The sequence below is a fragment of the Globicephala melas genome, chromosome 3 (assembly GCF_963455315.2).
Source record: "Globicephala melas chromosome 3, mGloMel1.2, whole genome shotgun sequence".
NCBI classification, from domain to species: domain Eukaryota; kingdom Metazoa; phylum Chordata; class Mammalia; order Artiodactyla; family Delphinidae; genus Globicephala; species Globicephala melas.
The window spans coordinates 92246899-92269880 of record NC_083316.1 but is presented as its reverse complement, the minus strand read 5'-3'; the positions used below and the strand labels follow the sequence as shown (position 1 = coordinate 92269880).

At 41.7% G+C, this 22982-nt stretch overlaps 1 protein-coding gene across 1 annotated transcript; it reads left to right on the top strand.

Annotated features, from left to right (window-relative positions):
• The first annotated feature begins 7466 nt into the window (after positions 1-7466).
• LOC115860244 (mRNA turnover protein 4 homolog) lies at positions 7467-8732 on the top strand. Its single transcript, XM_030869872.2, is given in 2 exon segments — positions 7467-8070; positions 8072-8732. Coding segments are annotated over 2 exon segments (708 nt in total). The 5' UTR covers positions 7467-7501; the 3' UTR covers positions 8211-8732.
• Positions 8733-22982: the final 14250 nt, after the last annotated feature.

The window sequence follows — 22982 nt, the reverse complement described above, 5'->3', positions numbered from 1 at the left end:
TCTATATATCATCTCATTTCATTTTCACATGATTCCTGTAATAGGTAACGATGAAATTAATGCTAATTTCTACTTAACTGAACTTATGATGCTCTTCTGTTACTGAAATGTCTAATACAGGCATACCTTGGAGATATTGCAAGTTAGGTTCCAGACCACCACAATAAAGTAAATATCACAATAAAGTGAGTCACACAAATTTTTTGGGTTTCCCAGTACATATAAAAATTATGTTTACACTATACTTTAGTTTATTAAGTATGTAATAGCATTATGTCTAAAAAAAGTATAGACCTTAATTGAAAAATACTTTATTGCTAAAAATGCTAACCATCATCTGAGTCTTCAGTGAGACGTAGCAGTAACATCAAAGAGCCGTGATCACAGATCACCATGACAAATATAATACTAATAAGAAGTTTGAAATATTGCAAGAATTATCAAGATGCGACACTGAGACATGAAGTGAGCAAATGCTGTTGGAAAAATGACGTCGATAGACTTGCTCGATGCAGGGTTGCCACGAACTTTCAATTCGTAAAAAATGCAGTATCTTCGAAGACCAGTAAAGTGAAGCACGAGAAAACAAGATATGCCTGTATTTTCCTTTTTCTAGGGGAAAATATGTCCATGCTCCAAATTCATGATTGAAATTGAGGCCCTAGAAGTTTGGCTAGTGGAGACAAGACAGCCTTTCTCAGCTGAGAATTACTGTAAGGAGTCCAGGAGCCTGTAGATACACCAAAGAGTCACATCTTATGCAGGAGAAGGTTACGTAGGGATGAGCTTAAGAGTCAGCTGGGTACAGGCAAAGTCACCCTTGAAAACCCCTTGGGAAGAAGCTCTGCTGAAGAAGCCTAAGTATCTCCCAAGTGTTACAGCACAGCCCCATCTTCACCCTTGGTGGAGCCACGTTCTCTACCTTGGGTGAGTGAGATTTCTTCTTGAGCTGCCAATTAGCTTGCATTAGGAGGAAAATGTTGTTCAAACACAAGATACTAAAACTCTAGAATCACTGTGAAGGCTGCAAGATGCTTACACTAGGGAAGCACAAGGACCGGGGCAGCTGAGATGGACAGTGACTCACATCTTCCCTCTCACCCTCCCTCTCGGGCATTTGTGAATTGAGTAGAACAACAAGAGTAATTATTCTCATTATTTATGTTGTGGCTACTCTTTTTGCTGAGCTACTTGAATTTACATAAGTTAAATGCAATTACGAATGACTCTGTGGATTAAGAATATTAATTAATATTAAGAGCCAGCAGTTACTGAACAACAAAACCAAACTATGAGTTTTAACTGAAATAAGCCACACATGACTCTAAGAAGGAGGTACTATTATTATCCTCATTCTACAGGTGGGAAAGCTTAGGTGCAGAGAGGTAAGGTAACTGTGGTCACACACCTAGTAAGTGGAGAGCAGGTACTATGCCAGACAGACTGGCTACAGAACCTGTGCTCTTAACTAGACTCTGGTGTGTGTATGTGGGTGTGTGGGTATGTGTGTGTGGGGGGCGGTGTATTGGGGGAAGGCAGTGAGAAGGGGAATATTTCAAAATATTGAAAAGGTTGGGAGCTACTTTAATACAACCTCCTCATTGTACAGATGAGGAAAATAAAACCCAAACAAAATAAGGTGCCTGATACAACCATTCATGGGATACAAAGGTATGGTAAGTTGCATAATAGCCCCAAAGATACTGACATCCTAATTCCTGGCACCTGCTGATGTTGCCTTACCTGGGAAAAGGGGCTTGCAGATATGATTAACTTAAGAATCTTGGAAAAGGGAGATTATTCTGGATTATGCACGTGGCCTTAAATGTAGTCACAAGAGTCCTTATAAGAGGGAGGCAAGAAGGTGAAGGGAAGAAGCTGGAAATGTGACGATGAAGACAGGAGATTGGAGTGAAATGAGTCCAGGAAGGCAGGCAACCTCCAGAAACTAGAAAAGGCAAGGAGACAGACTCTCCCTTAGAGCCTCCAGAAGAAACCAGCCCTTGACTTCAGCCTGTGGAATGGACTTTGGATTTCTGAGCTCCAGAACTATAAAAGAATAAATCTGTGTTGTTCTAAGCCGCTAAATTTGTGGAAATTTGTTACAGCGGCCGCAGGAAACAGCACAAAGGGCTTCTTGCTGTTATTATGCTTTGGTTAAGCAGATAGCTTGACCTCTGTTAGACCACAGTCTATTCTGAGTTACATTAACTTGAGAAGAATAAAACTTTATTTCTTTTATAAAATATTTTGCAGTTCACTTTCTACTAATTCAACTTTACCTTTCCCACTGTTTTTTGTTCAGTCAGTGATATTTTAGTGTTCTTCCCTGTGACTTTCTGGCTGTACAGTTCAATGAGATGATACCAAAATCACCTGGGTTTTTTTCTCTTAATATGACATTTCTTTTATTAGCTAACATTGCCTAAGGCATATTTAATGCTATTTGTATATAATTTAAGAAACCTTGATTAGAAACCAAAATGTGTTTATTCATATTCATGGTTCATTCATTCATACATGAATTAAACTAATTTTTTATTAAGCATCCCACAAATGTCATAAAGTCAAGCACAAAGACTCAGGGGACCAAACACTAATCAAGGTGATGCCTGATCTCAGAGGCTTCTCAGCCATGAGAGAGCTGTGGCCTCTTCAGTTTCATGAGGCTATGGATATATTTTCAAAAAGGAAGACATGAGAAACGTGTTTTGTTTTCCATGTCAAATATTTACGTTTAACAAACCAAAGCTTTGGACACATGCAAATTAATGTGATATAATTATGCTCTCCATGCAATAATGATGAAACTTATAAACTGTACTATCTCATAGTGTTCTGCAAAGCAGTATTATCCAGCAAGGGACCTAAGTTTAGATATATGATGGATGCTGTCTGGTTCCAATTCTGTAAGCACATCTCTGACTCTGTATATGCTTGTTTGGAGACAAGGTCAAACTTCTAAATTTGCTGCCCATTGTGAGTGTGAGGCCTGGGCCAAATGTCCCTGCCTACCCCCAGTTATTTCCTATCAGATTAGAATAAATTGCATACAGAGTTACCAGTCACATAGTTAACTATATACAAATAGAATTCAAAGTTTCTATTCATACCCATAAACTAGTCAAAACCACTGGTTGCATCAACTCTGAGGGTAAATATACATGTGTTCTTTCTAGGTCCTCCATTCCAAAATATTCCCAGAGGACACTTGCTGGTGGATTTTTCAGCATTAACAGAGATTTAAGACCAAGCAAGTCTTAGGGAGGGCTCTGTCTGAGGAATGCCCGACCCTGAGATTGAGCACGGCTCAAGAGATTGGGTCTGCAGGGTTGGGTCCTGCTCAGATTCCTCTCTTGAAGGGAACACCACAAATACTCTAAGTCAATAGATGTCTGGTTTATGGCTTTGGGTGTCTTTGTGTCCAAATACTGATGACAAGAAGAAAAGAGTAATTAAAAGACATTTTTTGATGCTTGGTTTGTTATAAATTTAAAAGTTAGTACGTTTTCTTTCACATAAATTATTTGTAGACACAGTTGGCAGACCATATGGGTGTATTTCTAGTTCTTTATTTCTAGTAAGGTTTTATTAAAAAAGAAAAACACAGACTAACTAGAGCTTTCAAATTAGCGCAGATTTCAATGCTAGCCATTTAGATGCTCACAGGAAGCCTTCAACACTCTCATTTGCCCACATGGAAAGAAAAACCTTTTCTTTCCCAGTAGCACCTTGGATCTATACCTGCCTATTTAAAATCAAGCATACAAGAGAGGAAGTGCTGATGAATTTGGTACTGTCTAGACAAGTACACTAATGTGCAGTGTTGGGCTGGTGGTTGCCATGGTAATAAGCAAAAAAGCTCTTACAGCTCTGCTAAAGAGTGGGTTGTGGATGCTTCCTTTACAATAGGCAATTTTCCCTCCCTTGAAATGGGGATTGCCAAAAACAATCTGACTAGCTCTAAGACATGGAATCATGACATCCAACAATGTTTCAGGTTGTAAGATAGATGCCACACTCTGATGTTTCTTGTCAAGGTAATTCATTTTCTTTGCCATTTGTCAGCATATTAATAAGTTCCTCATTATGTAGCAGAGGGGCCTGAGCCTAAGAAACAACAGTAAATGGACAGGAAATCCAAAGTGTTTTCACCTGCTTCGATAAGTAATAGTTTTTAAATTTTTCTCTCATTAGAGTTATGCCTTTCTTTCATGAAACCAATACTTTTGGGTCTCCTACTCTGTAACAGACCCTGTGCTAACCTCCAGGCACACAGATTTGCATAATGGGCTTCCTTTTTCTTCAAGGAGCTGAGTTTAGTGGGTGACACGGAGAAGCCAAGCATTACAAGGCAGAGTTGGATAAGTGGTACACGTGACACTCTGGTACTTCCGGAACACGTAGATATGGCACAGAACTCTATCCTGGAAGGTCTATGAAAGTGTCCCGGTGGGCGTAGTGTCTAAGCTAAAAGAAGACAGGAGGAATCCAAGCAAAGTGGGGAAAATATACTAAGAAGGGGGAAGAGGAGATTCAACACATGGGAGGGAAAGGAAATTAACCCTGCATTCCAGTCAATGTGAGAAACTGAGTGAGGGAGGAATGTAGGGTTTAATGGGCTGTGTGAGGGAGGGGAGTAGAGAGAGGTGATTCTTCAAATGTGGGTAAGGTTCTAATCACAAGAGCCTAGCTATACTTATGGTTTTAGACTTTATCCTAAAAGTGCTGAGGAGTCAATGAAGTGTTCAAGCAGAGGAGTGACACTTTGGAAAAATTACTTCTAATTGTCGCATGGACAATGGGTTGGAAGACAGCAAGAATGGAGGCAGGAAGAAAAGTTAAACAGGCTTTGGCAGTAGCCAACCGCTTGTCAAATTCAAGGGTCTTTTCCGAATTATTATTATCCTTTCTATTCATGATGGCAAGGGCTAGTGGGCCCCCAATACCCATGCTTCCCTTATTACACAGTAAGAAGCTGAAATTCAGTTGGGCACGTGGCTGCCCAAAGATTTACATTTCCCAGGTTCCCTTGTAACCAAGTACAGCCATGGAATCTAAATTGAGGTGTGCAACTTCCAAGGTAGGCCTTTCCCATTCCTCTTTTCCTCCTTTCTGCAGGCTTGAATACAAACGTGATGGCAAGAACTGGAGGAACTAACTTAAACCATGAGAAGAAAGCCCAGTGTCTTAGTTCAGGCTGCTATAACAAAGTACCATAGACTAGGTAGCTTACAAACAACAGAAATTTATTTCTCACAGTTCTGGCAGCTGGAATAAGGATGCCATAATGGTCGGGTTCCGGTAAGTGCCTTTTCCAGGTTGCAGACTGCCACCTTCTTGTGCTATCCTCACATGGTAGAAGAAGGACGAGAGCTATCTGGGGTCTCTTTTATAAGAGCATTAACCCATAACTTCCTAGTTTACCTTCCAAAGTCCCCACCACATAATACCATCATATTGGGGGCTGGGATTTCAACATATGAATTTGAGGGATACAAACATTCAATCCACTGCATCCAGTGTTAAAGGAGGCAGAACAACAAAGTACAAGGATCCCTGGACTCTGATGACTGCGGAATCAACATACCAGCCCCGCCAGCATTTAATGCTACCATTTTGATTTTTTAGTTACAGAATCTCAGCCAATTCTCTAACACAGTCTTTATGTCATTTGACAGTGTTGGGAGCTAGTCATTTTCCCCATACACTGTCTATTGTCTCTTCTATATGACAAATTCTCTACCTGTCTGTCTGTCTAGCTAGCTATCAACTCTGTTCTCCTTCCACTTTCTCCAGCTACTCCCTGTGTAGTAGCTTTCCTGGATTCTCTTTGTCTTTCTGTCTCATTGTGGGTATGATTCAAGGCTCTGTTCTACACTCCTTTGTTGACAGAGTTTTTATTCAAGGCAGAAGGCTTCCAATTTTATATTTAAGCCTGATCTTTGTCTAGACTCATATTTTTAGATGCCTGTAGCATATTTCCATTTATGTTTCCAGCTATCATTCCCAAATCAACATGTCCCAAATTGAGCTGGTCATCTTCTTCCCCTCACCCACAAGATTCTATTTTCCAGAACTGTCTTTTTGTTCCAAGGCAGTATCATTTTCTTCTACTCTGTCAGCCTCCAAATCTTATGATTAACTTGAACTGCTCCCCTCATCCTTCATCCCTTATGTCTAACCTGTCACTAAGCTTGGTAACTTTGTTTTGTCTCAAATAACTTTAATATTTGTCCTTCCCATCACTGCTGCCAATATTCAACTCAGCCTTTTTGGCTGGGCCCCCAATGTCCTTTCTCATTCTTTAATACTCTGTCTTGAGCACGGACCCAGTGAACAATTTCCTAAATCACTACCTTTCCTTTTCCCTCCTTAAGAACTAAGAATAGAAGTGATAAGGCTTTATCACATTACTTCCAAACCCATCTCCTAAGAAAGAGTGTGACACAGTGGGAAGAACCAGGTCTTTAGAGTTTACAGAACAGGATATGAACTACTAACCTGTTGATCACCGGGTGTGTGATCTTGAGCAAATTCCTTTACTGCTCAAAGCTTAAATAGTTACATGTATGAATAAAGACAGCAAGAATTCATATCTGGAGATTCAAGTGGGATAAGTCATCCTTACTGTAGTTTGCAGTGCAGAGAGGGTGTCAGTAAATGTCATCTCCCTGTTGGGCAACTACAGTCTGGTGCTACTCTACCCAGCCCATCTCAGTTCCACTTTTTTCTGCCCTGGTCAGGATGACTGCACTCAGTTCCAGCTCTGTGCCTCTGCCCATACTGTTCCACATGAGAGATATGTATTTTCCTTCTTTTTTGTATTGAACAAATATTTATTGAGAGCATTCTAGGTACCAGGCACTGTTTCAGCCACTTACTTAAATCCTGTTCATCCCTTATGATGTGTCAAGCTCCATGAAGCCTCTGTAGATACTCTAGTGTTAACAGAATGTTCTTCTCTAAACAGCTATTGTCCTAACACTGAGAACCTGGTTGCTGCCTAGTTGTTTGCTGGCCATTTTCTCGCATAGTTATAAGCTACTTGAGAGCAGGAGAATTTGTTAATTACTCTCCTTCCCATTTCCAGTTTGATATACCCTCCCTATTAGTAGCCGACTGACAAATACTGTTGCTTAAAAAAATAACTTCAGGGGCTTCCTTGGAAGCACAGTCGTTAAGAATCCGCCTGCCAATTCAGGGGACATGGGTTCAAGCCCTGGTCCACATGCCATGGAGCAACTAAGCCTGCGAACCACAACTACTGAGCCCGTGTGCCACAACTACTGAAGCCCGTGTGCCTAGACCCCATGCTCTGCAACAAGAGAAGCCACTGCAGTGAGAAGCCCGCACACCGCAAGGAAGAGTAGCCCCCGCTCGCCACAATTAGAGAAAAGCCCACGCAGCAACAAAGACCCAAATAATAAAATAAATAAAAATTAATTAAAACAAAAGAAAAAAGTCAGCACCGTCTTCCGCCGCACGTGGCTGCAGCGCGATGCCCAAATCCAAGCGCGACAAGAAAGTCTCCCTCACCAAAACCGCCAAGAAAGGCTTAGAACTGAAACAGAACTTGATAGAAGAGCTTCGGAAATGTGTGGACACATACAAGTACCTCTTCGTCTTCTCCGTGGCCAACATGAGGAACAGCAAGCTGAAGGATGTCCGCAGTGCCTGGAAGCACAGCCGGATGTTCTTTGGCAAAAACAAAGTGATGATGGTGGCCCTGGGTCGAAGCCCATCTGACGAGTACAAAGACAATCTGCATCAGGTCAGCAAGAAGTTGAGGGGTGAAGTTGGTCTCCTTTTCACCAATCGCACTAAGGAGGAAGTGAACGAGGGGTTCACGAAATACACGGAGATGGACTACGCCCGAGCTGGGAACAAAGCCACTTTCACCGTGAGCCTGGATCCGGGGCCCCTGGAGCAGTTCCCGCACTCCATGGAGCCACAGCTGAGGCAGCTGGGCCTGCCCACGGCCCTCAAGAAAGGTGTGGTGACCCTGCTGTCCGACTACGAGGTGTGCAAGGAGGGTGATGTGCTGACCCCGGAGCAGGCCCGTGTCCTGGTATGAAATGGCTGAATTCAAGGTGACCATCAAGTACGTGTGGGACGCGGAGTCCGGAAGGTTCCAGCAGATGGGAGATGACTTGCCAGAGAGCGCGCCCGAGTCGGAAGTAGAATCAGAGGAAGACGACGACAGCTGACGTGCACTTGGGACGGGACCTCCGGGCCTGCTCCAGCCTTGTCTGGACTGGACGGCGTGAGACTGCTGCAGCCCTCTCGGGGGAGCTGCCGTGTGTTTTGCTGTGGATGCACACAAGGGAGGGTGACAGGGACAGGCTATCCTATAAATAATGAAACTTTGGCAGCAGGGTGTCTCCTCCAAAAGGGACTTTTCTAGGAAAAAACCCTTGGGTTTGGGCTTTGGTTTGGACCCCCAGGATTCTTAGTTCACCTCAAGCCAGTTTCCAGCACTGGCTCCTGTGTGACCACTGGCCGGGCGGCCCTGGGAGCACAAGAGGAACCGCCTTCTCCTTTCCTCTGGCCCTCGGCGCCCCTGGCTTGAAACTGGGATTTGTTTGAGGAAAACAGGCACCCTGCCTGCCGCCCTCCTACCCCTACTCTCTATTCTCTTTCCCACCCGCAACCCCCAAAACCAGGGCCGAGAAACTTGTGGATGACCAGGAGACAGGACGTGTTGGCTAAAGCAAAAATAAAGCCACTGCCGAAACTGAAAAAAAAAAAAAAAGAAAAAAGTCAGCTTTGCTGTTTAAAAAAATAATAACTTCAACTCCAATATTTATCACTTAATAAGGAAGCCTCTTTGATTACTTCAGCTCTGGTTTAGGAAAAGTTTAAATCAAGGTAAACAAAAGTTACAGCCATACTAACGGGTAATACAACAAGCCATCTTTAGCTGCTTACATAAATATCATTGGAGATTGGAACCATCTTTTTAGCCTTCCTTCCCACACTGAATATTCACAATAAAGACTTAATGTCCTGCACAACATGAATCATTTCCTAAGGGTCACTTCTATAGAGACGCCAGGTAATCTCCTAAAGAGCTTCAGTCGGGAGGCAATTCTAGATCACCTTCGGGGATGGTCTGTCAACAGTCAAACTTTTTTCCCAGTGGTTGGACAGTGGGGGACAGGAGTGGAGTGAGGCTGTGTAGTGTAATTTTTCCACCTTCATATGTGTAATCTACTTTTTGTATCTCTTGCTTTCAAGCCAAAGTCCCAAAGGGCATGTTACCATAATGTTGTGCTACTGCCCTACAGATTCTCCTGTGTGTCAGGCTTTCTTCACAACATTCTGACGGGGGCGCGGATGAGAACACTGACATGGCCTCAAAGCCTAGAGATGTGCAGTATCTTAGTGCTTCTCAGACTTACAGTCACCCTGACTTGTCATCATGTCCCCTGAGAATGTGAATATATTTCAATTCAATTGAAGAGATACTTACAAAGTGCCTAGTAGGAGCAAAGCATGCCCTTGAGGTTTTATTTAAAGTCAGGAGTCCTGGGTTCTGGTTCCATCCTACCACTCACTTTGGGACTTTGAGAAAGCCATTTCCATTTGCGGTGGCACGGGGCGTTTATTTACTTTACTTTTACTAGTAAATTAGGAGATTCTTCTTTAGAGTACTATGCTCTATGATACAATACAGTTCCTTTGTTTTTGGAGTATACACGCAGGACATTAAGACACTGCAACCAGGCAGTAAAAACATGGCCTGTGGAGCCAGATCACTGAGGTTCAAATACTGGCCCCACCTCTTTAGTAACTGTGTGTCCCTGAGCAAATCAGGAAACCTCTCTGTGCCTAGATCCCTCATTATAAAGTGGTCATGGGAAGAGCACCTTCCTCAGAGGTCTGTAGAGAGGATTTAAAGTACATATCAAAGAATGAATCGCAAGGGCCATGAGGGAGCTGCTTGGGGTGATGAAAGCAGTCTATATCTTGACTGTGGTGGTACTACTGCACACATTCGTTAAAATTTATAGAACTATACACCTAAAAAGGGTGAAGTTACCTAAAAAAAAAAACCCTAATTTTAAAAATAAAGGTCAACTGTGTGATTCTAATGATATGATATTCTGGAAAAGGTAAAACTATAGCTATAGTAAATAGATCAGTGGTGGCAGGGATTTGGCGGTAGAGAGTCAGGGATGAATGGGTGAAGCACAGGGGATTTTTAGAGCAGTGAAAATATTCTTTTGAATCTGTAGCAGTGGCTGCACGTCATTATACAGTTGTCAAGACCCAAAGAATATACAACACAAAGAGCTAGCCCTAATATAAACTGGGGACTTCAGCTAATAATAAGGTATCAATCTGACTCATCAATTGTAACAAATGTACCACACGAATGAAAAATGTTAATAACAGGGGAATGTGGGAAATCTCTGTACTTTCCACTGCAACTTTTGTAAATCTAAATCTGCCCTAAAAAGTAAAGTTTATTAAGAAAACAAAACAAAAAAAGAAACAAGTACTTAACAGAAACAAGCACTTAGTCAATTAGTTACTATTATTACTATCCCTTTCTTTGAAAACAACAACGAAGGCTTTTTCCTTAAAAGCACACCAACATACCTAGGCCTGGGTTGCATCTTAGGGGAATAAGAGTGTACAAACAAGCAACAAAGAGTGGTCCCTCCCAACTCAGACTTCTTAAATATTGCTTTGTTTAAAAGGGGAATATAATCTCATAGATGTCTCCTCTCGGATCATCTCTCTGAGGCCTGAACTGCCTGTGGAAGCTGCTCTTTTCTCCAGAGCTGCTCTCCTCCATGATTCAGCCACAGATGCTCTTTCTCATTTCATGATCGTATCGGCTGTTGTACCAAGGCACTGAAGACACGGAACAGCCAATTAAATATCATCACATTTTCAGTGCCCTTGGGAAAGCCATACAGGAAACAGACTGTGTTTATATCTCACACCTCTGGGGAGGCTGCATAAGCTGAAAGCAATGTAGGATTTTTCCTTCTCTTTATTCTCAGAGAAGAATTAACAACAAAAATCCAAGCCACACAGCCACCCAAAACAAACAAAAAAATGTAGTTTCAAAGATGGAAACACTCTCCTTCATGATGAATATGCATGTGGGAGAATTGTCACAAAGTCTGTGAACAATCTGGCCAAAGGCTGTTTTATCTGGGGGGCTCAGCAGCTCTTGGTGCTCAGGGTTATTAGAGCACGTACACGAAGTTCACTGAGCACAGACGGGACCAGGCTCCGGGTGGCTCTGTCAGGCAGCACCTTGCAGGGTCACCTGCTGATGGAGCACTGGTAGTTGAGCTGAGTGAGGGGTGTGAGCCCTCCCTATGAGCCAGAAGGCTTGTATGCCAGGCTCACCATGATGAGGACTCTCTGGGGGACCACAGTCAAGTTACATAATCTCCCAGAGCTTCACTTTCTTCATTGGTGAAATGAGCAGGTGAGATTAAAAAATCTCTAGGGTCCTTTCCAGCCCCACCATCCTGTGATTCTAAATTCCTACCGGCAGGGGGTGGGGGGATTCCCAGGGCTGAAATACTACATTAAAAATACTTTTAGGGCTTCCCTGGTGGCGCAGTGGTTGGGAATCTGCCTGCCAATGCAGGGGACACGGGTTCGAGCCCTGGTCTGGGAAGATCCCACATGCCGCGGAGCAACTAGCCCCGTGAGCCACAACTACTGAGCTTGCGCGTCTGGAGCCTGTGCTCCGCAACGGGAGAGGCCACGACAGTGAGAGGCACGCGCACCGCGATGAAGAGTGGCCCCTGCTCGCCGCAACTGGAGAAAGCCCTCGCACAGAAACGAAGACCCAACACAGCCAAAAATAAATAAATTAATTAATTAAAATAAAAAAAAATACTTTTAATTACTCTATTTATTTATGTTTATCCATCTGTCAATTTCTATTTTTAATTGTATAAGTAAAACATGAAGATGTGAAAATGAATATGCATAAGAAAACATGAAAAAAGAGAACACTTTACACATAAGGCCAGACCCCTCTGATTAACATCTCCATTACCTTTCCTTCCACCCCTTCCCAGAAGTAACCACTGTTATTATTCTCCTGGTATCCTTCCAGATATTTTCACACCCATATAGATGCAGAGAAAATATAGGCAGTATTGTGTTTGTTTTTTTACATTAAGTGGTATCATACCATTTTCTTCATTCTGCAACTTGCTTTATCACTCCATAATAGGTCTTAAACATCTGTCCATAATGTGCTTCATTCTATAACAGCTCTATGTTATTCCACAGTGTAAAAACAGTGGTTTATTCATCCATACCTTTACTGATGGATATTTAGGTCGCTTATACAAACAGTGGTACAATCAATGCCTCATGGTGAATGAGTGAGTGCATATCTCTAAGGTAGACATTAATAAGTGGAATTGCTGAATTAGTTAATCAGTGCTTATTTTCATGGGTATTACTAAATTGTTCCAGAAACTGTCTATGCCAAATGACACACCTGTAGGAAGTACATTGTCACAGAGTCATGTGGAATAATGGTTAAAAACACAGGATCAGAGACAGATTGCATGCATTTACCCTCATGCCACCACTCAGAGTTCTGGGACATAGGTCAAGATATTTTCTCTGTGCCTCAGTTACTATGTATTAAAATAGGAGTAAAATGTATGACAGGTTTCTCTGCGGTTTACTAGACACTTGCTGGCACAAAGTAACTGCTCCACATTAGCTTTAATCATCATTTTTACTAGGTTTTGTTTTGAGGAGCTTTAAGCTTCTTAACCAAGTTGGTCTGCCATCCCACTTCCGGAGAATCACTCCGTGAGTCACGATTTTTCCAGACCCAGAGGTTACATGCCTGCTGGGCTCATTTAACTCACACTTCTGAGTCCTTCTCTGAAGTGAAGCCAGCAGAGCCCTGACTGACAGGCTGCCAGTGCCTGTTTGTACAACAGTCTTTGCTAATGTAAATAGCTAAATGCAAACTGCACCATCTAAGAACTTTCAGGGGATTTGAGGACATTCTTGGAGGAAGCTGATTTCATTAATATTTAAGAAGCAAACCACCTAGGACACAGGGCACCCTGACCCCACGTGCAAGTCCATCCCTAGGGGTTGCAGAACAGGACAAATCACCCAGGGCCTCTCCTCCTCTTTCATGCAGGTGAAATCAGGTTAAAATGAACACCGGAGACAGCTTGGAGGGGAAAAGAAAGGTGAAAGAAAATGATCTGCAGCTGCAAGAATGTTTGTAAAACGACAAAAATCCTGTTCTGTCCACTTTCCTCTGTGTTATTGGTGAAGACGTGAACAAGAACAGACTGTGGATGAACCAGTCTTGGTTAATTTGCTGAGCACCAGCTGCAGAGGTCCAACTTTGTCCTGTCCCTCCCTCTCTTGCTACTTGTATGCTAGTCCACCTGCCACGGAGGAAGGAGGAAGGAAGGTGGAGGATCTGGGATGTTTCCACTTAGGAGGAAGGAACTGCCCCCAAAGGGCTACTGAATCTAGCTGTGTCATTAAATATAAAATATGAACATAGTTTTATTTTTTCTTTTCCCCCAAATCTTTACAAAAAAGGATACTGATGTCCAGAGAGTTAAGTTCACACAGGAGTGTCAGAGCCACTATAGGCCCCAAGTGTCCTGTTTTGTAGCCCAATTGCCCTTTCCATATGTAATAGCCAATTAAACAAGCACACTCAGATCCTTATATCGAGGCTCCTAAGGCATGAATTCTTTCTAACAGTTGCCTTGGACTTTGGTCTTCTGTATAAAGGACTGTGTTTGAAGCAGTATGGTGGGTGATTAAGAACAGAAGCTGGGACTTTCACCAACCTCAGTCTGAATTCCACGGCCAAGTTCTTGACAGCTCTCCACACTAGAAAGAAAACAGTCTACCCTTAGCTCAACTACTTGACCACCTGACAGTGCTTATCCCAAATAATTACCATGTTGACTGTCAAGGCATTCAAATTTACTCATTTTATGATACCAAAATGAAATGGATTTAGTGATTTGTTCCAGAGTCACTGAAAGAACATTTAAACTCAAGCCTTTGTCTTCTTTTCAGCTTCCCTCTGACAAAAAAGAGACAATATGGTGTATTGATAGGTTGATCAATTCATACTTTCAACATACAGTTTTGATCTACTGTGTGCTAGACTGCTTTTGTAAGTTTGATGCCAACTTTGGTATTCCTTAATTTTTTTTTTTGCGGTACATGGGCCTCTCACCGTTGTGGCCTCTCCCGTTGCGGAGCACAGGCTCCGGTCACGCAGGCTCAGCGGCCATGGCTCACGGGCCCAGCCGCTCCGCGGCATGTGGGATCCTCCCAGACCGGGGCACGAACCCGTGTCCCCTGCATCGGCAGGCGGACTCTCAACCACTGCGCCACCAGGGAAGCCCGGTATTCCTTAATTTTAAGTCACTTTTGTATCTGTATGTTTTAATTTAGTCTCTTTGTAAATTTTACCTCAAATTTTTTTCTTTTTATAGAAACATGCTAGTTAAATATTGCTACACGATAACAAAATACAGCTGTAATAGGAAATTTCTGCAGAATTCAAAGCACATGTGCTGGATTTCCAAATGGACGTTACCCTGCACATTTCCCTGGAAAGTAGGGTTGGGAGAGCCAAGAGTAATTGTGGGACTCTTTAGAAAACACAAGTGAGTGCTTGTTACCCCCTTGTTGTGGGACTTAGAGGTCACAACATCCAGAAGTTTATACTAGGCCAGACATTGGAGCCATGAAGTGCAGAGCTGCGTGGTGCTCTGTGGTACTGGCTTCACCTTAAGCCCGTGGTACTCATCATAGATGAGGGAGCAGAACCGAAAAGCCAAATTGATGGTTCTTCAGCCTACATGATGGGCTTCCCCTCCTAACTACTGACCTTAAAATCAGTATCACACAACTTAGCATTTAATGAAAAATGGAGCATCCTGAATAATACTCCCTGAGCCAGACTGGTAGCTTCATGTGTTTTGGTGTTAACAACCTACTAAACCTTAAGCCTCTTGAGTGTATGGATTGTTTGTTATTCTCACCTAGCGTGAGCTGTGTACTAGGGTGCTGGGTGTAGAGTAGGTAAACCTTAAAAATATCTGATGACTAAAATGTCTTCCTTGGGACAAAGGGAATTGCTTGCATTGAGTTCTCCTTACTACACTCTGGAATACAAACTCCATGAATAGACAGATTTTTGTCTGTCTTCTTCATCACTAGATCCCCAGCTTCTAGCAAAGTGAATGGAACATAGTAAGAACTCAATAAAATATTTGTTGAATGGAAAAATAAATGAATGCATGTGCTATTTTTCATTGTCCTCTGAATGGTGGCAGAGAGGAAATGAGTAGCTGCCCACCTTCCTATAGTACATAAAAGCAACAGGAAGTGACAGTAGCCACTGTCTCAAGTGGCAGTCCCTGGAATTGACTGTAAAGGACATGAAAAAATAACCCATTCAATCCTCTGCTATTTGAATCTACTTTAGAGCTAAAACACTCTCCTACAGATTATAGCACCTAAAAGTGAGAAAATTACTTACAGCAATGGCTCTCAAAGGAGGTCCCTGGAAATAGCAGCATCAGCATCACTGGGAACGTGTTAGAAATCAAAATTTCAGGTATTGGGGTTTCTCTGGTGGCGCAGTGGTTGAGAGTCTGCCTGCCGATGCAGGGGACACGGGTTCGTGCCCCGGTCCGGGAAGATCCCACATGCTGCGGAGCGGCTGGGCCCATGAGCCATGGCCGCTGAGCCTGTGCGTCTGGAGCCTGTGCTCCACAACGGGAGAGGCCACAAGAGTGAGAGGCCCGTGTACCGCAAAAAAAAAAAAAAAAAAAATTTCAGGTATTACAGCACACCTACTGAATCAGAAATGCTGGAGGTAGGGCCAGCAATCTGTGTATTAACAACCCTCCGGGTGATTCTGATGCAGGCTGAAGTTTGAGAACCACTGACCTGAGGTCCACAGTTCTTGCTTCTGCACCTCCCCACTCACCACCATGCCCAGAGTAAGGTTCCTTTCTATTTTATTTCTTTTTACTTTCCTCTACCTAAGTGGTCTAGATTTTCCACAACCCATATTTTGTCCACCAAGTCCAGATCACCTTGTCTTGTCTTGTATGTCCCGGAAGCAGCTGTGTCCAGCTTCTTTTCTGGGGAGGAGTAGGGTAACTGTCGTGAGGTGATTCTAGATACTAAGTTTTAGCAAATGTTCACAAGAATGCAGGAGCCATAGGGGCTTTGGAAGTCATTAGGTCTGAATCACTCATTTTACATATGAGGAAAATGAATCTCAAAGAGACTTAACTTAGCCACACCAAATAGAGATACATTTAAAAGACTAGAACTCAGTCTGGCCACTCATAAACAAGTTTATCCCACCATTACTGCAATATGCCCCACATAACCTTACATTTACACTTAAGATGTATATTTCCAGAACTCTGAACACCAAGAGTGCATGGAACCTTTTTATGCTACAGTGATTCTCACAAAAAATGCCGTATTCATTCCCATTTCCCAAGAAAGCCAAAGCAATGTGAAAGGCCACATATGGGTGACCAGCCAAAGGACTGGTCTTGAGAAACAAATGACAAAAAGCAGGAAAAGTTTTTCTACCTCCTACTTCACAGCCCTGGGGGTAGATCCTGCTGCCCACGTGCCTCTGATAAGACAATGTGAATTTTGGGGGCTGCAAGGGGTTAAAGAGGTCATTCCCAACACTTTGAATTATAGCTTAGACAGCATGTTCCCTTATCTCTCTCAGGCTGGAGAGCATTTATCTAAGAAGGAGTCATTCTGAGCAAAGATTTTTGTCTTTGGCTGCTAGACACTCCAAAAGGGACTCCACGGTAATAGGTAGACAGACACTAGTTCTAGCCCTCTAGCTAGCCAAAGAAAACCCAAGGCACAATTGAAATGTTGCAGCAAAAGATCCATCCACTGAAAGGCAAAAGATAACAAGTTTAAAAAGGAGAAATTGCTTTCAGAATGAAAATTTTTGCCAAGGAAAAAAGGCAATATTTGAGTAAGTGAAGAGAGTGTGCTAGGCAGCTGTGCCCCAGAGCATTTCCTCTTGCTGTTTAGTGTAAATTAGGCCACCAAAGCACCTTAGAGGTCTTGTGGGTGAAGCTTGGAGGACAGGTCTTAAAAGGGCAATGCTAATGTGCTCACAGATCTGCTGGGGATCTGGAGCCCGGCACAGCCTTGGCCCTGCTGGCTCACTGCTCTCCTACCCTACCATACCTGGCCGTATTGATTTCTCCAAGGGCCGCAAGAGGAGGTCATGCGCGGCCAGGCTGAAAACAGAATGGTTCCAGGAATCTTGCTGAGAAGTCCAAAAATATCTACCATCCCACAGGCAACTTTATCTGCCCAGTCTTTTTTAATCAGGTCATCCTACTACTAACAGTGACTGGTAATGATCCTTGGGCAGTGAACGTAAACCTAAACTAATTCAGGATCAATGCACAGGTCATGTTGTACATTTTTATTAGCATTCTTACTTTGCATCAATTTGGCTTTATAGGCTTACCAAAATTTCTTTCAGATTTCAGGTCTTTGGGCTAATTTACAGGGCAGGCAAATACTCTGGAGCCTTACTTATGACTTTCCTATTACATGCAAGTTGCATAATCATGTTGTTAAGTGAAAAGTGATGTTGTAATGAAATCCTTCTAGGACTTCCAGGAATAAACTTTCTTGGATGGGGTCCAAGATGAAATCAGCTTACACTGAATTCAAGGCTTATAGGAATGAGATCAAGGCACCAGTGTGACTGTGTTTGCACTCAGGGCATAGGACACGCTCCCTTTGAGTTCTCTGTCTCCACAAATGACACCACTGTCTTCTTTAGACTTCATTGAAAACCGTGTCATCCCCTTTGATTGCCTCTTCCCATCAATCACATACAACATTTCGCTGAGACCTATCATGTGTTTCCTTGAAATATTTCTTCCATTTATACCTTCTTGTCCATTCTATTCGCACTTTAATCCTGGGTCTCATCAGTTTAGTGCTTAGATTACTGTGGAAATCTCTTACCTGACTTTCCAGATTCTAATCTCTCCCTCCTTCATTCTGTCCTAAACTCAGTTTCCAATCTACATACACAGGAAACAAAATTTTTTCCCTATTTTCCAGAGCAAAATCCAACAAGGTTTGTATTCCATATCTTAACTGTATTTCTTATTCATCACCCAACATATAATAGATATCATTTAAAAAGAGCAAAGTGAAAAGTGGTTGTGTTAGGAAAGAATAGGATAATTCATATGAAAATGCTTAATGTATTCAGAAACATTATATCAATGTAAAGAATTAAAGAAAAAAATCTCTCAGGAACACTTGGGAAACATTTGTAACATGGCTTACACAAAATTTTGTGGTTCACTGCTCATAAAACAACAACAAATGCTCTGGAGTTTGGATCAAGGTGGTGCTCTGAGAACAGAAGGCTGTGTCTATTTCTGCCCTAAATCCTTAAAAGTGACAGAAAAGGATGTTAAAATTCTGAAAACAAAGAAAAACAAAACATGATGAGGAATCCCTGAAAGAAAACAGACGAGAAAGAAATAATGGAGAAAACAACAGCCTAGAATGCATTTCAAAGAGAACAACTCTGAGAATGGAAAGGGTCAAAGGCACTTTGAGCTTAGAAGCTTCAGGGACAGGGAACAGGAAGTGTTCCTGTAGCAACTGCTATGGTGGTGGGCTTGGGCTCTGCTTTTGGAACAGCCAGATGTGCGGTGTCCCCTCTCTAACTTCTGCCTGGGCTAAGTAGTGGCTGCAGAAGTCTTTGTCCCTGGGCTAATGCCTGGGATACTTGGGTGTGAAAGGTTTGGTAGTGATGCTGATGGCTACAGATACACAAGGGGGGTGAGCACATTATGCCATTCAAATACCAAGTAAAAAAATGAAATAAATGAAATGGTGCAAATCGCACATTTACGCATGATGATTTTCTTATTTACTTTTTCAGCATAATGACTATATTTTTTATATTCCCCTAAACAGTCAGGGAAACTGCTTATTTTTAATAAGTTATGAGTATAATTTTGAAAGCATATATATTTTTATTAATAGAAATGCACTGTCATACTATATCAGAAAATAACAAACCAAGTGCAATTCTTTGTATAAAGCCTCCATTTACAATGAATTCACTTGGAAATTATAAGTTTGGTGAAATGTCTATATTTTGGACAAGAATTAAAACCCCCTGAGGATAGTCAAATTATCCATGCATGGAGCATGTAAATTTTTCCAGTAGTTGGTAGGTTAATAGATGATGGGGCATATTGGTACAGAAAACAGACTGTCACTGAAATATTTCCAAGGACATAGGTCAGATAGCAGGGAAGCCAGCTAAGTGTGAGCACCTTCTTATTAGCACCTAGTTCATTATGCAAGAAAGGAAGCTGTAACTCTCTCTGAGGCATGAAGGAGAGTACAGTGAGGCTCCCAGGGAAGGTTCAGTCCTTCTGAGGCACAACACCAGGAAGTGGAGTTCTCTTACTCAAGGGAGGATTATTGGGAGAATGGAGATATATGACTGTCACAATTTTAAGAATGGACTTTTAAACAGCTGTCAATGTTCTAGAAAAATTGGCTTCCTGGACCATGCTATATCTTTTCACACATTTATAAATCTGTTACCAATCACAGGCCAGGAGAAGGTAAACATTATTCATTGATGCATCAACTTTTATTACCTAATTCTTTGTACCAGGCCCTGTGCTACATTCTGGGAACAGAGCAGGGAATCTGACAAACAGGACTTATAATCTGTTAAAGATGATAGACATAAAACTACTCATTGCACAATTATTTGTTTATAATTGTGACATATATAACAAGGAAGAGAGTCAGGTAAGAGCATGTTATGTTTAAAAATCAAGAGACAACCAGTGTAGCTCATTTCATCTGACAAAGAGAAACGTGACACCAGAGTAGGTTTTCTAAGGTAATCAGGAGGCTGGATTATTTAGGGCATTAGAAGACATATTAAATATCTTAATATTGATTCTAAGAGCCATTCAAAGCTTTAGTCAGGGGATAATATGATTTTATTTGCAATTGTAAAAGATTACATTGGCTTCTGGGTGAAAATAGATTCAAGGAGGAAAGAATGGACCCTAGGGGACCAGTTAGAAGGCTGTGGTAGTGTCCAGGTGAAAGTGGTTATGACTAGGTGCAGAATGATAGTAGTAGAGATAGATAAAAGTGAAAAATGTAAGAAAGAGTAAGAGTTAAAATCAAAGTGATTGGGTGATAGATTAAATGTGGAGAGTGAATGAGAGAGCGGATGATTTCCTGGTCTCCCTTTGCTGGCAGTGCCACTCACTGAGGTAGATTACATTGGAAAAAAAAGAGAGATTTGAGTTCAGTTTTGTATGTGCTGTATGAGAGATACCCATAAAACACCCAAGTAGAGAGACTGAGGTGGATTGATGGATGTTGAATACACAGTCTTGGAAGTCAGAAAGAGGTCTGTGCTGAAATTGTCTCTTTCCAAATGGTTGAAGACTTGTGCACAGATGAGTTGGCTTGCAGAGAATATTAGGAGGAAGGGGAAGGGAACAGGAAAGAGAAGGAAGAAGGGAAAGGGGAAGAGGGAAGAAGAGGAAGAGGAAGAGGAAGAGGAAGAAGAAGAAGAAGAAGAAGAAGAAGAAGAAGAAGAAGAAGAAGAAGAAGAAGAAAGAAGAAAGGAGGAGGAGGAGGAGGAAGAGAGGGAGAGGGAGAGGGAGAGGGAAAAGAGGAGGATGGGGGGCAGTGGTGGTGGTGGGATGAAGTGGGAGATTGGGATTGACATATAAACACTAATATGTACAAAATAGATAACTAATAAGAATCTGCTCTATAAAAATAAATAAAATTTTAAAAAAAAGAAGAAGAGGAGGAGGGAGGAGGATGGTGGTGTGGTCTAGGACAAAGCATTATGGAACTCTTAACATCTCAAGTTTGAGAGGAATATGGTAAGACAAAGAGTCTGAGAAATGGTAGCCAGAGAAATGAGAGAGAAACTATGAGAGTGCAGTGCCACTGAATCAAGGGGAAGTGAATATTTCAAGAAGTGACTATAATTAATGTCAAATGGTGATGAGCAGTTGAATAAGATAAAGACCTTATTCCATTATCAGTTATTCCTATCCAAGATGGTCCATATGCATGACCAGCAAGCTGGTGCTAGCTTTCAGCTGGAAGCTCAGAATTATCACCAGGAATCCTCAGTTCTTTCCCATTTGAACCACTCCATGGGGACTGTTTGGGCTTCCTCACACCATGGCGACCAGCTCCATCAACAAGTGTTCCAAGATACAGGAAGTCTTTTATGGCCTGAGCCCAGAAAATGGTACAACATCATCCCTACTATAATCTATTAATCAAGCAGTCATGTTGTTCACCAAGATTCAAGGGCATGAGACACAGACCACACTTCTTGAAGGAGGACTGTCAGAGAAATCATGACATCTTTAATATACCACAGACCTCAATATTTGACATGTATAATCCTAATCATGGTAACATGTTTTATAAGCAGAAAAGATTGGAAATAACCTAAACATTCATCATTGGGATGAAATAATTTAATTTAGATTATCTTAAGTAAATTAATTTAAATTTATAAAATTAAATACTATGCATCCATTAAAAAGCAATGGGGATACTTTTAATACAATATTACAAAAATATTACCATGAGATATTTTGAGTAAAAAAAGCAAAGGTTAGTATGTGTATAATATGTTACCATCTGTGTAAAAGGAGGGAAATAAAATGCATTTGTATTTACTTGTATTTGCACAAAACACTTCTGGAATAAGCATTCTCATTGGGGTGATATCACCCCCAAAGGGGTAAAAATTGGTTCTTGTGTGGGAGGAATCAATGTTTTAATATATAAAGCACGGTTATACATATAGTGCAAAAAAAGATATACAATATACCTGTGTATTCAAATTAAAGGGGGAGCCAATAATCAGGAAAAAGATGTCTTCAAAGGCTCTTTAGGAGAGTGGTGGTGAAAAAAAGGTTGAGAAACACTTTTCTAGAAGGATGCAAAGAAATGAGTCCATATGGTTGCCTGAGAGAGCTGAAGTGAGCTACTGGGAGAAGGAAGTGATGAGAATAAGAATGTTCAGTGTATGTTCTTTCATATTTTTGGTATTAGAACCATGGGAAGAGAGTATCTATCAAAATTTAAATTAAAAAATAAAATTTAAAAAGAAGGTTATCCATTTTATTTAATCATATAGTATTACTAAATAGAAGCTCTTTCAGCATATATTACAGTGTATATAAATCTTACACTTTTAAAGGGCTAGTCTGGGCAAGTAATTAACAATTTCACTCATTTATCTTGACTATTTGAAAGGGAAGCTGGTAAAGTGAAATTTCATGCAAAGCATTAAAAGTCAATTATTACTATACATTCAAGGTAAACAGTTTTAAAATACAGGTTGTGTGGGTACCTGCTTCATTCTGAAGGGATAGAGAGCATATTACTCTCCCAGGGGGTGTGAAGGATCACTGGAGTTATCTCATGCTAAAGTGTTCCCTCCTTCACACTCCAGGATAGGAGAAGCAGCTATCCTGAAGATAGAGAAGATTCAGAGAAGTAGATGCAATGTGAACAATAAAAGTCCTCAGCAACATCCAAATTCGTAAAAAAATTTTTTTTACATGTACCAGTATGCCCCAACTTACACTGCAGAAGAATGTAGCCATGCTAAACACTTGGCAATCTTCTTCTAGTTGGGCACGCCCATATGGAAAACTGGCCAAGTAGATATGTCCTTGCTGTAATCTCTGCTCCTCTAACATTGAAAATCCACAGTAGGGTTGTAGCTCCTCGACTGCTGAAGTCACCAGGAGAAGAGCAACATTAGACTTGACCCTGGTATGTGAATGACAGCATGTAGCACTGGGAGCTGGACCACATCCTAAGGAGGGGATCAGTCTCGCCCAGTGTTGCAAGCAGCA